The sequence below is a fragment of the Panicum virgatum genome, chromosome 6N (genome assembly GCF_016808335.1).
Source record: "Panicum virgatum strain AP13 chromosome 6N, P.virgatum_v5, whole genome shotgun sequence".
In the NCBI taxonomy this organism is placed as follows: Eukaryota; Viridiplantae; Streptophyta; class Magnoliopsida; order Poales; family Poaceae; genus Panicum; species Panicum virgatum.
Window position 1 is genome coordinate 17249799 of NC_053150.1, and position 13219 is coordinate 17263017.

The following is a 13219-nucleotide window of genomic DNA, read 5'->3' on the forward strand; positions in this document are numbered from 1 at the left end:
GCATAATTTGGGCTCCTTGGTTTGAAACAAGGAAAATCATTCAAAACTATGCGTTCCAATCTAGACAAATAGAGCATCTAACGTGAAAGAGATAGAAACAGTACATGTGGATGGAGCCGCGCGGATTGCTTCTGCGATAGCACATCTCGCATCGGCTTGCGCGATAAATATAATTAGCTGGGGGCATCTATATGTAGCGTGTGCCACTGCAGCTGCCCTCATCATAGAAAGCTAGTCCAGTACGAAGTACATGCAATCCAAATTCAAAATCCAAATAATATTTTTCACAACATAAAAAAATATTTCAAAAATATTGTTCCTAAGAAGAAATGTTCACCACAAGTATTGTTCTGAAGATAAAACAAAGTATTGCAAAAATATTTTTAAATGTAGGCAAGTGTGATCTAGTTTTAAAGATCTCAATACAAGGATCACTATGGTGTAATCAAAAATTGATTTGGATAATTGATTTACGAAATAGAGAATTTCTTAGTTTGAATATATTCACGAAATCCAAGAGACATGCTACGGCCGCAGCAGCGACTAGCAACCCTTCTGCGACGCCTCAGCAGCCACTCACGCGCGCGACGAATAGAAAATCCCGCTTCCGTTGCGTTTCCACTATGACCAAAACAAGAATTATCTGGTGGTGGAAAACGATAAAATCTTGACTGGAAAATATAGGCACATTCAACCCATGAGGCCATGACCGGAAAATGGGCATGACAACGGAGAAAAACTGTTGGACAATTTCCTAACCGGAAAAAGCTGCAATGAGACGTCCTGTCACTGAAAAACGCCGGCCTTTCCCTAAAGAAAAAAACGCTGGCCTTATTTGGTTTGTGCTTGCTAATGTTTAGTGCTACTTTGATCACTGATTACGAGTATTAAATAAAGAATTACAAAACCACCTACAAAACATTTGTGCTAATTCGCAAGACGAATCTAATGAGGCATTTGATTCTATAATTAGAGGACAGTTACCATAGTATTACTGTAGAAAATCATGAATTAATTAGGCTCATTAGATTCGTTGTGTCAAACTGCACTCATTTGTGAAAATATTTTATAAAAGGACTTCATTTAATACTTCAAGCATGAAAGATTTTTTTTAGCACTAAGGTTGCTAGCAAGCAACCAAACAAGGCCGGACTGCTCCAGGTTGACAAATAAAATAATTCCTTTGCCGTTGATTCAATGTTCCGGTTCCATATATGTTTCATTTCTGTTATGGCTAGGAAAAACTATAATCATGACATAATAGATGTACAATTAAACCAGTGGATTGAAACAAACTATATATTGAAATAATGAAGCTACACATGCCTTGTATTGTATCACAGAAAAAAATGATTCTTTTTCTAGGTCAGAAAGTAGATATTGCCACAAGAAGAAAAAAGAAAAGACGGCTGTTGACCGGAACTGCTATGTAATAATACAATGTTTTGCAGCTTCAATCCTTTGAGAAAATAAATTAAACCATGATAATAATGCACGCATGTTGTGCTTACAGAAACGGTAGCTCAGTACATGACTGTCCATTATAGCTAGCTATTCATAGTCTTTCATTTAACCATTGTTCCACGCCATGGTTTTCTTGTACAAGCATCTTCCACATGGCCAGCGATAACGCGGTGTGGAGCACCTGATGACAGTTAGGGCAACCATCAATGGAACCAGTGCCTACGAAGTTGATGGACATAAATGGCAGTTGAACAAGTCATTGCCGTGCCATCTGTGGCAGTTGAACACAAAATATCTCTGGTCGCCGCTTGGACGTATTCTCAGCATATACTGATTTGTGGTTCTCAGTCTGTTTGCCCCCTGGAGCACTACTTGACTTCACCATTTCATTTCGGCCTCATTTCCTAACTATTAAAGCAGCACCTACGAAGCGCCGAATACTCTGCACCTCACTCTTCCTGGTCCGTGTATGCAATAAGATCTCCCTTCCGGCCAAAAAGAAAAAATTACTCTGCAACGCACCATGCTTTATATTCTCATCGTCATTGTACTACTGATCTCCTTAAGCATCCCCCGAAGTTATGGGGTGACGGACACCATTGCACCTGGTCAAGCACTCACCGTCCACGATAAGCTCGTCTCTAAAAATGGCAGGTACGCACTTGGCTTCTTTGAGATTGGCGTCAGTTCCTCCCAGAAGAGTAGCAACTGGTACCTTGGCATATGGTTTTATGGTGTCCCTAAATTTACTCAAGCATGGGTAGCAAACAGGGATAAGCCAATTAAGAGCCCAACCTCACTGGAGCTCGAGATCTACCATGATGGTAGCCTTGTTGTCTTAAACCGATCTACCAGCTCTGTTATATGGTCCAGCCATGGCAACATGACAAGAAACAATAAGTTTGCTTCTAAATCAAACGATACAGTTGCCGTTCTCCTTAATAGCGGAAACCTTGTCCTATGCAACAGCTCAAACCCATCAATTGTTTTGTGGCAAAGTTTTGACCACCTAGCAGATACATTCTTCATCGGGGCAAAGATTGGATGGGACGAGGCCACCGGTCTAAATAACCGTTTAGTTTCCAGGAAAAACTCTGTCAGCCCAGCTTCTGGCCGATACCACCTGGAGTTGGACCCCAGTGGTGTTGACCAGGTTGTCCTTACAGCATCGAACTCGTCTGTACCATATTGGTCCAGCGGGGTGTGGAATGGCCAATACTTCCCCTCTTTTCCAGAGAGTATAAAACAACCTGTTGCTAACATGTCATTCGTCAATAACTCCCATCAGAAATACTTCACATATTCATTACTAAATGAGTCGTCATATGTGGTGTATCAACATTTGCATGTCACTGGCCAATTGGTGACATTCGTGTGGATCGACGGCTCACAAGATTGGTCGCCAGTCAACGCCTATCCCAAAGCTCGTTGTGATGTGTATGCAGCTTGTGGACCTTTCAGTGTTTGCAATGATGATGTACCTCCTCATTGCAATTGTTTAAAGGGCTTCACCATAAGATCCCCCGAGGATTGGGAGTTGGATGATCGAACAGGTGGATGCTTGAGAAAAAATCCATTAGGTTGCATAGCAAATGGAAACACAACAAGTTCCACAGACAAGTTCTACGCTATGACATGTGTTAGTTTGTCCCAAAGTTCCAACAAAATAGTAGCTCCCCAAAACATAAGTGAATGTGCTCAAGCTTGCCTAGACAATTGCTCTTGCACTGCATACTCCTTCAGCAATGGTATATGCTCAAATTGGCATGAAGAACTTCTTAACATAAGGCAAATACAGTGTAGTTCAAATGGAGAAACACTTTATCTTCGCCTTTCTGCTAAAGATTTGCCAAATTTGCAGAAAAACAAAAGAGGATTTATTATTGGACTTGCCACTGGTACCAGTGTTGCTACTTTGAGTTTGTTTGTGTTCATCATGCTAACATTAATTTTGAGGAAGAAAAGGGAGAGCTCCATTCACATATCATATGGTGCTCAAGGTTGCAATGGCATGACTGTATTTCGATACACTGATTTACAACGTGCGACTAAAAAATTCTCAGAGAAGCTAGGAGGTGGTGGGTTTGGTTCTGTATTCAAGGGGTTTCTAAATGACTCGACTACCATAGCGGTGAAGAGACTTGATCATGCTTGTCAAGGGGAGAAGCAATTCAGAGCTGAAGTGAGCTCTATTGGAATCATCCAACATATAAATTTAGTCAAATTAGTTGGTTTCTGTTGTGAGGGTGCTAGAAGGTTGCTTGTTTATGAACACATGCCAAATGGCTCCCTTGATATCCATCTATTTCATAGCCATGCTGCATTATTAGAATGGAGTACAAGATATCAAATAGCCTGGGGAGTTGCCCGAGGATTGGCCTACTTGCATGAGAGCTGTCGAGCTTGCGTAATACATTGCGATATCAAACCAGAGAACATTCTCCTTGGAGATTCATTTGTCCCGAAAATTGCAGATTTTGGGATGGCCAAGTTTTTGGGAAGAGATTTTAGCCGAGTCCTAACTTCAATGAGAGGAACTATAGGGTACCTTGCGCCTGAATGGATCAGTGGTGTGGCTATTACACCAAAGGTTGATGTTTATGCCTATGGGATGGTTCTATTGGAAATTATGTCTGGAAGGCGGAATTCTTGCGTTCCATGTTCTTGCGGTAACAATCATGATGTCTATTACCCTGTGCATGTTGCACAGAAGATTCTTGAGGGAGATGTTAGGAGCTTGCTGGATCATAGATTACATGACAATGTGAATTTGAAGGAAGTTGAAATAGTTTGCAAGGTTGCATGTTGGTGCATTCAAGATAATGAGTTTGATCGGCCAACTATGGTCGAGGTGGTTCAGATCTTCGAGGGTCTACGTGAAATTAACATTCCTCCAATGCCTAGACTACTTCAAGCTATTGCTGGAAGCTCAAGTTCCACTTGCTCCTAGTCCTCTTTTAGCCAAATGTTTGTGCTAAAGTATCCATGGATATGTTTGTGTGCTTAGATCCTGTTATGAATAATCATGGTTCTTGGAGCCATATAGTACTCCTATGCACGTCCAGAGATTACCGATTCATGCGGATCATGGACGGTGATGGTGGCAGTTCGTGCAGGTGGTAGCTTAAGAATACGGTTAGTGGTTAGTTGTGCATTGGAGTCCTGTAATCTTACTATCTCTGTTTGTTATACATATAAACGCCAGAAAATAATGTCTGTAATCGTATCTCTGTTTGTTATATAAGGACCAGAAAATAATGTGAGTTGGTGTGGGCTCCATTGTTTAGCACTTCAGATTGTTAGCTTCGAAGATCTTTAGACCCATGTAAACATTAGCAGAGTAGCCGTTCATGATGGAGCACGGTGCCGACTTCTGGGGCGTCGCGGGCCGCAACGCCGAGTTCGGCATGCGTTTCAACGAGGGGGTGGCATCTGACAGCCGCTTCGTGGTGGAGATCGTCGTGCGCGACGTCGACTGCAGCGAGGCGTTCGCGTGTGTGAGGTCACTGCTGGACGTCGGTGGAGGGGACGGGACCATGACCAAGGCCATTGTGCCAGAACCATCAGAATTAATCTGGATTAAATGCATTAACCATCACTAATACTAATAAAATGGTTAATACGTACTTAACACAGAATAATTTGACAGTTTGTCGGGTAAAATCCCGATAAAACCACTGAATTTCGGATCGAAAGTGAGTCCAGAGATTACAATAACCATAATGCAACTTTATTAGTAAAAGTTATTACAAACTAAGTTTGAAATTTCAGATGGAGTACCTCAGAAAATTAAAAGTAGAAAACGACAACTAGCGACGATATATGACATCATGATGAAGCCCGTACATGACGTCAATCTCACCAAGCATCCTAAGAATTACCTGAAAACAAAGTCACAAGTAAGACTGAGTATACTAATACTCAGCAAGGCTGACCCGAATAAGGGTATATAATATCCATTTAACTAGACATGTAAGGCTTGTGAAAGCTCTGGGGTTTTCTTTTGCTGAAAAGCCATAAAGAGTAGATCCTTAATTTCAAGTTTTAGCTTTCAGATTCTTGTTTCATTAGCTATTCTAGGTAAGCACCTATCTATACAAGCATGGTAGAATTATTTGCATCCAACCATATTGAAATCATCATTGTTCCACTTCTTACTCTATGCAGCAAAGAGATTAAGCAGTCTCAATCTTCGTGAGAAGCAGACGATTCTGAATCGAATTCCAACCTTGCAAAGATAAACCTAGCACACACGCTTGAAGCACCGTTGAGTCACTCCCAAGCAACCTTTGGCTTTTCATTCCGGTTCATGAATCAGGGCCACTCTCCCCAACTATAGGGCACTCACCTCGTCCCTCATAGCCGTGGTGTTGCGCAACTTAATATAACTTTCAACAATATTCACAGTTCCTATCTCTACGAGAGAGTGGGGGGGTATGTCCATTTGCCGGGCCGATTAGGTACTAGGCTTGCCGCGTATCATATTTACGGCATGTGGCTAGTACTTTCAAACACTTAATCACCGCTACTACACACTGCGGCCTTAGCAGATTTTATCAACACAGACGGATTTCCACCATGAAACTTGCATCCCAATCCGTCCATGGTCCTTATAGTGATTGCAAGAAATAAACAATCAACTCTTATAAAGCTCGCGAGTGACAGACAATCACTCAACTTTTACCGGTCCTATTAGCAAAGCATCGAATCGAACTCTATTTCTAGTGTTCACACAATAGGTACCTAAGATTATGCATCTAAGTTTTCATTCAACTCCAATAACTTAAATGCACAAATAAATATTAATTAGTTGCATAAAATAATAGGATTATGCACCGGGGCTTGCCTTTAGTGACGTCTATAAAGTCAGTGGAGTTTGATTCTTCCGAATCGAAGTTCAGAACTTCAATTAATTCCGCAATGTTGGCTTGGGCTTTAGAAATATCCCGTCTAGTTCCTGGATGAGTTCGAACGTTCCATCGACTAGCGATATATTTCTATATGCAATGCAATAGTTGAAATTAGTGAAGTGCTTAAGTATAGCTTTCCTTCACTAAAAAGTTGTTATGCAATAAAACTCAATTAAGAAAGCAACCATTTCATTTTCTATTTACTGGGCAGTCATTTATGGAGTAAAAGTAAACACAAGGAACTCCATAAAATAGCAAAACTAGCTACACTAAGAAACATAGTTTGAAAAGAGAGTAAGGGTAGTTCTAGAAACATGTGATGGGTTGAATTCAAATCTATAATTTGAATTCAAAAGAAAATTCAACAACTAGGGTTTTGAAACAAACATCAATTCAAAGTCCAAAAAGAGAGACCATGCTTATTAATCAACCCCAAACATGGAGTTTATAAAAACAACACTAGCATGAATTATCCTTAAAACTCAGACATAGAATTAAAACTCAAATTAAACAATGAAAAGAAATATTCCAAAAATTATTACTAACTATTTATGATTAGTAGAGCTCATGCTAAAAGGATGACCCTAAGAAATTAATAAAATCATGTTTTAATAAATCCAACAAGTGCATATGCTAGAAATAAACAGAGCACATGAAATAACAAGCAAAAATCAGGTATTAGGGACACAATTTTTACACAAGAACATACATAGCACATAGGTTACATGGTTCAAACATGAAGTCCAGTACAGCTATGGTTCAAGAGATAAAAACAAAACACTAATTTTCTAATAATTAAACTAAAGCACACAATATAAAGTTTCATACAAACTTTAGTAGTCTAAGTCATAGAACTAAGCAAGAGGAACACGTCAAAATTTATTTCACATTTTTCTGATTTTTCTACTATTTTCTAGGATTTTTCAAAGTTCACAAGAAAAAGAACAACAGTTATTATAGAAAGGTCCCTCAAAAGAATTGAATTCAAGCAATCAGGTCCCTGGGCGGCCCAAAGTAGGGGAGGGGCATCGGCGGCGCTAGCTGTCCGGGTTCCGGTGGCTCAGGTCGTCGGCGGCAAGGGGCCCGTGGGGGAAAAGCAAGAGGAGCTCAAGGGCTACCTCGGGGTTGCTTTGGTTGGGGTTGGGGTGGGCTGTGGCTGCAGGTCCGCGTGTTTCGGCGGTTGGCAGTGGTTTGAGATGACGGAGGTGGTGCTCCGGTGAGGTATAGAGGGGGAGACCGGGCTGGAGAGCTTCACTGGGAGGAGGAGAAGCTAGAAGAGCGCTCGGTTTGGGCAGTGGGAGGGAGGAGAAGCGGCTCCATGGAGAGGCCGACGAGCGGCGACGCAATGATGGCCGATGTCCCTTGTTTGGTGTTGTGCGAGCAGGGAGAGCTCAGCCGGGGCTTTATATAGGCTGTGGGAGGGAAAGATAAGCAAGCAGGATAGGGGATAGGCTTGCCGAGGCTGTGGGCGGGAGACGGCGGCAGAGCATCTCTTCTAGTGGATGGCCGGCGGTCGTGGCGCAGGCAGCGGCGTGGCGCGCATGCTTGAAGCCAGCGAAGGTGGCAGGATAGGGTTGGGGTACTTAAGGGCGATGCGTGGGGAGGCGCGGGGTAGCTGGACGGCGGGGAACTGGCGGCGGCGGCCCAAAACGGCGGCAAGAGGGTGGCGCCCCTGTTTTCAACGGAGGGAGGAAGAAGATGATACTGCGGGTGGACTTAGATGCAAAAAGGAAGGAAGCTAGGGGTTTTTTTTGTAAATGCAAAATTCCCCACTGTTTTAGGGCTCAAATGAAAAAGTGTTCAACATGAAAGTTGTGTAACTTTTCAAGATCTACAACTTTCATGTTGTGTAAATTTTCACTAGTGTTGGTATTTTGTAACGTCACGAATAAAATCTGCAAGCGCACGGATACCGCTGTAGCTTTCACCCAAGAGTATTCCAGGGTATCGTATCCACTAGGGAATGTGAGTACACTACCTATGGGTTTAGGCTGTCCAAGGACACACACACTAGTCGTTGGCCCATGATTTCTCCATCTCAAGAGATTCATCATGAAAGACCATAGTTGTACCCCGATCAAGGTCGAGAACAACAAATTCTAGGCCATCGGGAAGAGGCTCAAACTCGATCAAGGGTGATGATGGACGTTCTTCTTCACAAAAGTGAAGGCTATCTTCCGAGTCATATTCTTCAGAGGATTCTAAAACTCCCAAGAGAACAGGCTTGGATGATATGAATGGAGATGTATGCATAATCTCCTCGAGCGGGTTTCGCTCAGGAAGTGGCTTGGCCAGAAGATTTTCTAGATGAGGAGTAGCAGTGGCCGAGCCGGTTTCCCTAAGCTTTTCATCTAGGCTCCCATGAGATGCCAGAAGTTTTTCTAGTGGGAAGCCTAGGAGAAGATCAAAATCGAGGATATCGTAGATATAAAAATCTAAATGCACCTCGAGCTTGTCTATGGTGATAGGCACGTCTCTTGCAATCCCCCGACATTCAAAGTACAGTCCAGATGGACTTTTAAAGTGCTTGTCGATTGGGGTTAGAGGCTTGTTAAGCACGAGAGTGTCCAAAAGGCACTCGGGTAAGATGCAAACCTCAGCAGTAGGGTCATGAAGAGCTTCTACGATTTTTCCTTTCATAGAACAAGGGATGGTTGCAGAGGTTGGGCTAATCCGAATTGCTTCGGAAGCACGCTTTCCCTCCTTTGACCAATCCATTGCGGGTGTATGGCGGAAAATTTTATCGAGGGTCTCATAAAGACACAACGATTCCGTAGGCTTGTCGTGCCTAAAATGATTCGAGGTATTTTGGATGTTTTCCGAAGGATCATCCTCGAATCGGGAAGAGAACTCCGAAGGTTGAATCTCTTCTTCTTTCGGTGATCGTGGTTCAGGAGAGGGCTCAACAGACGAATATTGGGATGTGAAAGATGAAAGCTCAGATTCGGGTATTGAGAGACCCTCATGGCTCGATGCGGATTCCTCTCGGCGAGGTTCACTATGGTCGGTAGAGAAGAAAGTGTCTTCTAAGAAACTTTCTAGGATGTCTCTTCCTTCTTCCGGAGTTGTGTGTGTGAACCATCCTCCGCTGGCGTCGTCAAGACATGTTTGGGATAGATGCCAAAAGGCGCGAGAATCTAGCCCATGCTGCACCTATGGACTCCTTCTCTAATTGCTCAAAATCGAGGATGTCGGTCGGTAGGGAGTCTATGCGTTCAGTGAACGAGAACGAGTAACAAAAGTCATCTCGAATCTCCTCCCAATCACCGCTCATATTTCCTATCGTGCGGGTGTACCATTGCTCCGCCCTCTCTATAAGAGAGAAAGGAAACAATTTCCACCGCAAGGCTTCCTGTGTCATGCCTAGGATTACTAGACCCGAACACAGTTCCTCGAATTCTTGCAAATGCTCATATGGATCTTCATGAATTTCTCCCGAGAAGGGTCGCTTCCGAACAAAGGCTTTAAAGCCAGGGTCGAGTTCATGGTCAGATGAGAAAGATGGTGATGGCTCAGAGAACTCACCCATTGGGGTAGAGAGCTGTGGAAGGGATAGCTGCTCCATGGGTAGCGGGGGGTAAAGGTAGAAGGAAAGAAAATGAAAAAGATATGAGGACGACTAATGTAGCTGCGTTCCCCGGAAACGGCGCCAGAAAGCTTGTTGGTATTTTGTAACGTCACGAATAAAATCCGCAAGCGCACGGATACCACTGTAGCTTTCACCCAAGAGTATTCCAGGGTATCGTATCCACTAGGGAACGTGAGTACACTACCTACGGGTTCAGGCTGTCCAAGGACACATACACTGGTGTAGGAGGATAGGAAAGAGAGGACTTTCTAGATCTAGAATCTATGTTTAGAAGAAGAGATCACGTTGCCGTTATACTTCGAGATAAAGGTATCGACCGGCTTATACAAGCCGATAGTTCCAATATGTGCTCTATACAATATCCGAACGTGAAGGATTACTAAAAGGCTCGAACAGGGCTGTCATCACCTACCAGCTACCTCTACAAACCGTGGGACTATCAGACAACTGAGTGGTATAGTCCAGCCTAGACACCACGTCTACGCCTTTCCCTACTAATTCTAGACGCGTACAGGGTTATCCTTTTCTATCCGGAGCCCAACTCTAGAGTCAAATGCTACTAACTAGCATACACATCAACTAATATAAGACAGAGATGATAACTTGCGATCTAAACTCTAATTCTAAATAAGCAAAGAAAGTCTCGAACACTTACAACCGAATAAGCATCCGTCGAGGTACAAGCGGAGAAGAGCGCCGACAAGCCCGGCACATCCCCCGACTATCTCTCTCACTCTCGTAGACATACAATTTGGAGAAGAGCGCCGTTGCTGGTGCCCCTCTTGAGTACCTCTACTCCTAAACTCCCTAACAGAACTCTCACTCAAGTGAGAAGAGATGGTGTGGTGTTGTTGTGTGTTGTGTTGTATTCTCACCCCCTCCCCTTGTATTTATAGGAGGGAGCCACCAGCCTCTTGCCTGAGAAATGAGCCAAACCGCCATTGGGGACCGACCACACCTCGCCACATGTCATCTGAGAGGTGGTGGGGCCCGTGGGCCGCTACCACTTGGTCGGGCGACCATGTTGGTCGGCCGACCTTGGGCTGGTCCTGTCTGGCCCAGTTTTCGGTCAGAAGACTGTTAGGTGGGTCCCCATGTCATGTATATGGGTAAGGGGCTGTCTTGAGTCGGTTTTGGTGCTCTGGTGGGCCCTTGGATCGATGATGTGTCGCCTTGCTTATGGGCTGCATCTCTCTCTCTCTCATGTGCAGCTGCCAAGTGGGCCTTTTGGCCTTTGGACTTGCTTGTGCTTGGCCCAGTAATTTATGCCTGGGATAATATGCTTGTTTCATGCAGTTTTGGCCCAAATTCACCTACACACATTCTCAGACCAGCATCTGTGGAATTCGTCAAATAATCATCATATGCTAAGATTTATTCCTTCTGATGCTCGACTTTTGCACAATAGTTGACGGTCAAAATGGGTCATTATTGACCGTCAACAAGATCCCCCACACTTAGTTCTTTGCTCATCCTCGAGTAAAGGCAAGAACTAAGGCGGACCCGACTTCATATGATATGGTACCTACATACAAATTATTCTAGGCCTTACCTTTGCCTGTGAATTTTGATATGTCTACCATGAATTGTTTGGGAAGTTGAAGAGCGGAACGGTGTTGACTTCAGTCTCCTCCACTTTCCTGCTATATGACTGGGGTTTTGGAAATATTTTTGTAAAGACCACCCATAACTTTACTTCTCCATAGGATCTCTCATGTCGGTCATTGTGTAAATATATCCTCACCAAGGCAATGCCTCTTTTCACTCTACTTCTAAAGATGGCCTATGCGGAGCTCAAGGTAGGGGAAATGGAAGCATGCACTTGTGTCACATATGTTGCAAAATCAAACAAAGGATCCATGGAGATGACAAATCAAACATGTTGATCAAGATTGTGCACATGTGTGGAAGGTGGATGGTGGAAATGGAATACTCCTTTTTATGAATCTCTCTCCCTTTTGTTTGGATAACATGAGGGCATGGCTATATATATATATATCTCTCTCTTTTTTTTCTTCTCTTTCTTTTTTTCATGGACATTGATGTGTCCATTTTTTTTCTTTTTTTTGGGTCATGCTTCTTGGGCATGCCACCTTTTCTCTCTTTTATTTTCTATAGCCCATGCCTCAATTGAAAGATACGAGAGAGAGAGAGAGATCATTAAACATGGAGTTTTACTTTGTGGATGGATGGAATATGGTAGCTAACTTCCAGTGCAGAAGTTTAGCTTGTGGAGTGCACATGATCTTGATCAAGCAAGTATGAAAGACATCTCATAGGGTCACAAAGTTTGAATAAACTCAATGCAACAACAAGGCACATATGTGTAAGATTTGTATCATGAAAGTCAGCATATGGCTTTGGTAGGACAACCACGTGGAGTTGTAAGGCTATGGAGGTTTTCTTTTGATAAAAAGTTCCCAGACACATAAGCAGATAAAGTAAGGATTCATCCATCAAACCATATCGCACTGGTCAACAACTTAACAATTATGGGTTCCCTAAGATATGATTCACAAGCTCAGGCTTAGCAAAGAATAAAAGGTATGCAAGCCAATCATTGAGAAGCATAGAACCAGAGGATATCCTAGAGTTTAATTTTAATGATTAAGCAATGACTTTCATTTAAACTCATAGGTTGAGGAGAGTGAGGGTTAGAGTGTGCAAACCGTCATGATGAAGAACGAATGGTGGTAGTTCCGGTTGGCCAAACCTTGCTAGCACCAATTCGTCTTGGCCTTATGCATGCTGGTTCGTTCGGTGTTGTGCATGTGTTGTGGGAGATCTCGAGTGTATATGCCTGAAATTTCCGAGAGATCTCCCCCATACTTATTCTTGTACCTGGTGCTTATTCGGAAGCAAAAAAGTGGAAACAAACTAATGGCTCTACCGGTTTTAAGAACCAGGGAGCTCCGAATTTTTATTGAAACTAAAATTTAATCTCACCATGATACTTACTCAAGCAAGGCTGAATCAAGGTTGCATCAGCATGCATATGTTGTGCAACATTAATCCAAAACCTTGGCTTACCTTTCCATTTGAATTCAGCTCGCTGACTCACCCAATTGGATTTGATTTTTCTGCAGGCGTTAGTCCATATATGCAACCAACATCTATGCAAGTATTAACATCTGAGGTTCATCAGTCAAACTTGACACCATGTCAGTTTGACCGAAGAAGACATTTTAACCCAAGCACCATGCTTGATTTAAAAGGCCTATGAATGCATGCTGCAACATACATTCAAACCAGAGCA

The 13219-nt window shown here is 43.0% G+C and overlaps 1 protein-coding gene across 1 annotated transcript; it reads left to right on the top strand.

Annotated features, from left to right (window-relative positions):
* The first annotated feature begins 1978 nt into the window (after positions 1–1978).
* LOC120679728 (G-type lectin S-receptor-like serine/threonine-protein kinase At2g19130) lies at positions 1979–4685 on the top strand. The gene is made up of 2 exons (XM_039961383.1): positions 1979–2118; positions 3465–4685. Exons 1-2 carry the CDS (start codon positions 2112–2114, stop codon positions 4412–4414), a joined length of 957 nt encoding a protein of 318 aa, XP_039817317.1. The 5' UTR covers positions 1979–2111; the 3' UTR covers positions 4415–4685.
* The last annotated feature ends 8534 nt before the right edge of the window (positions 4686–13219 follow it).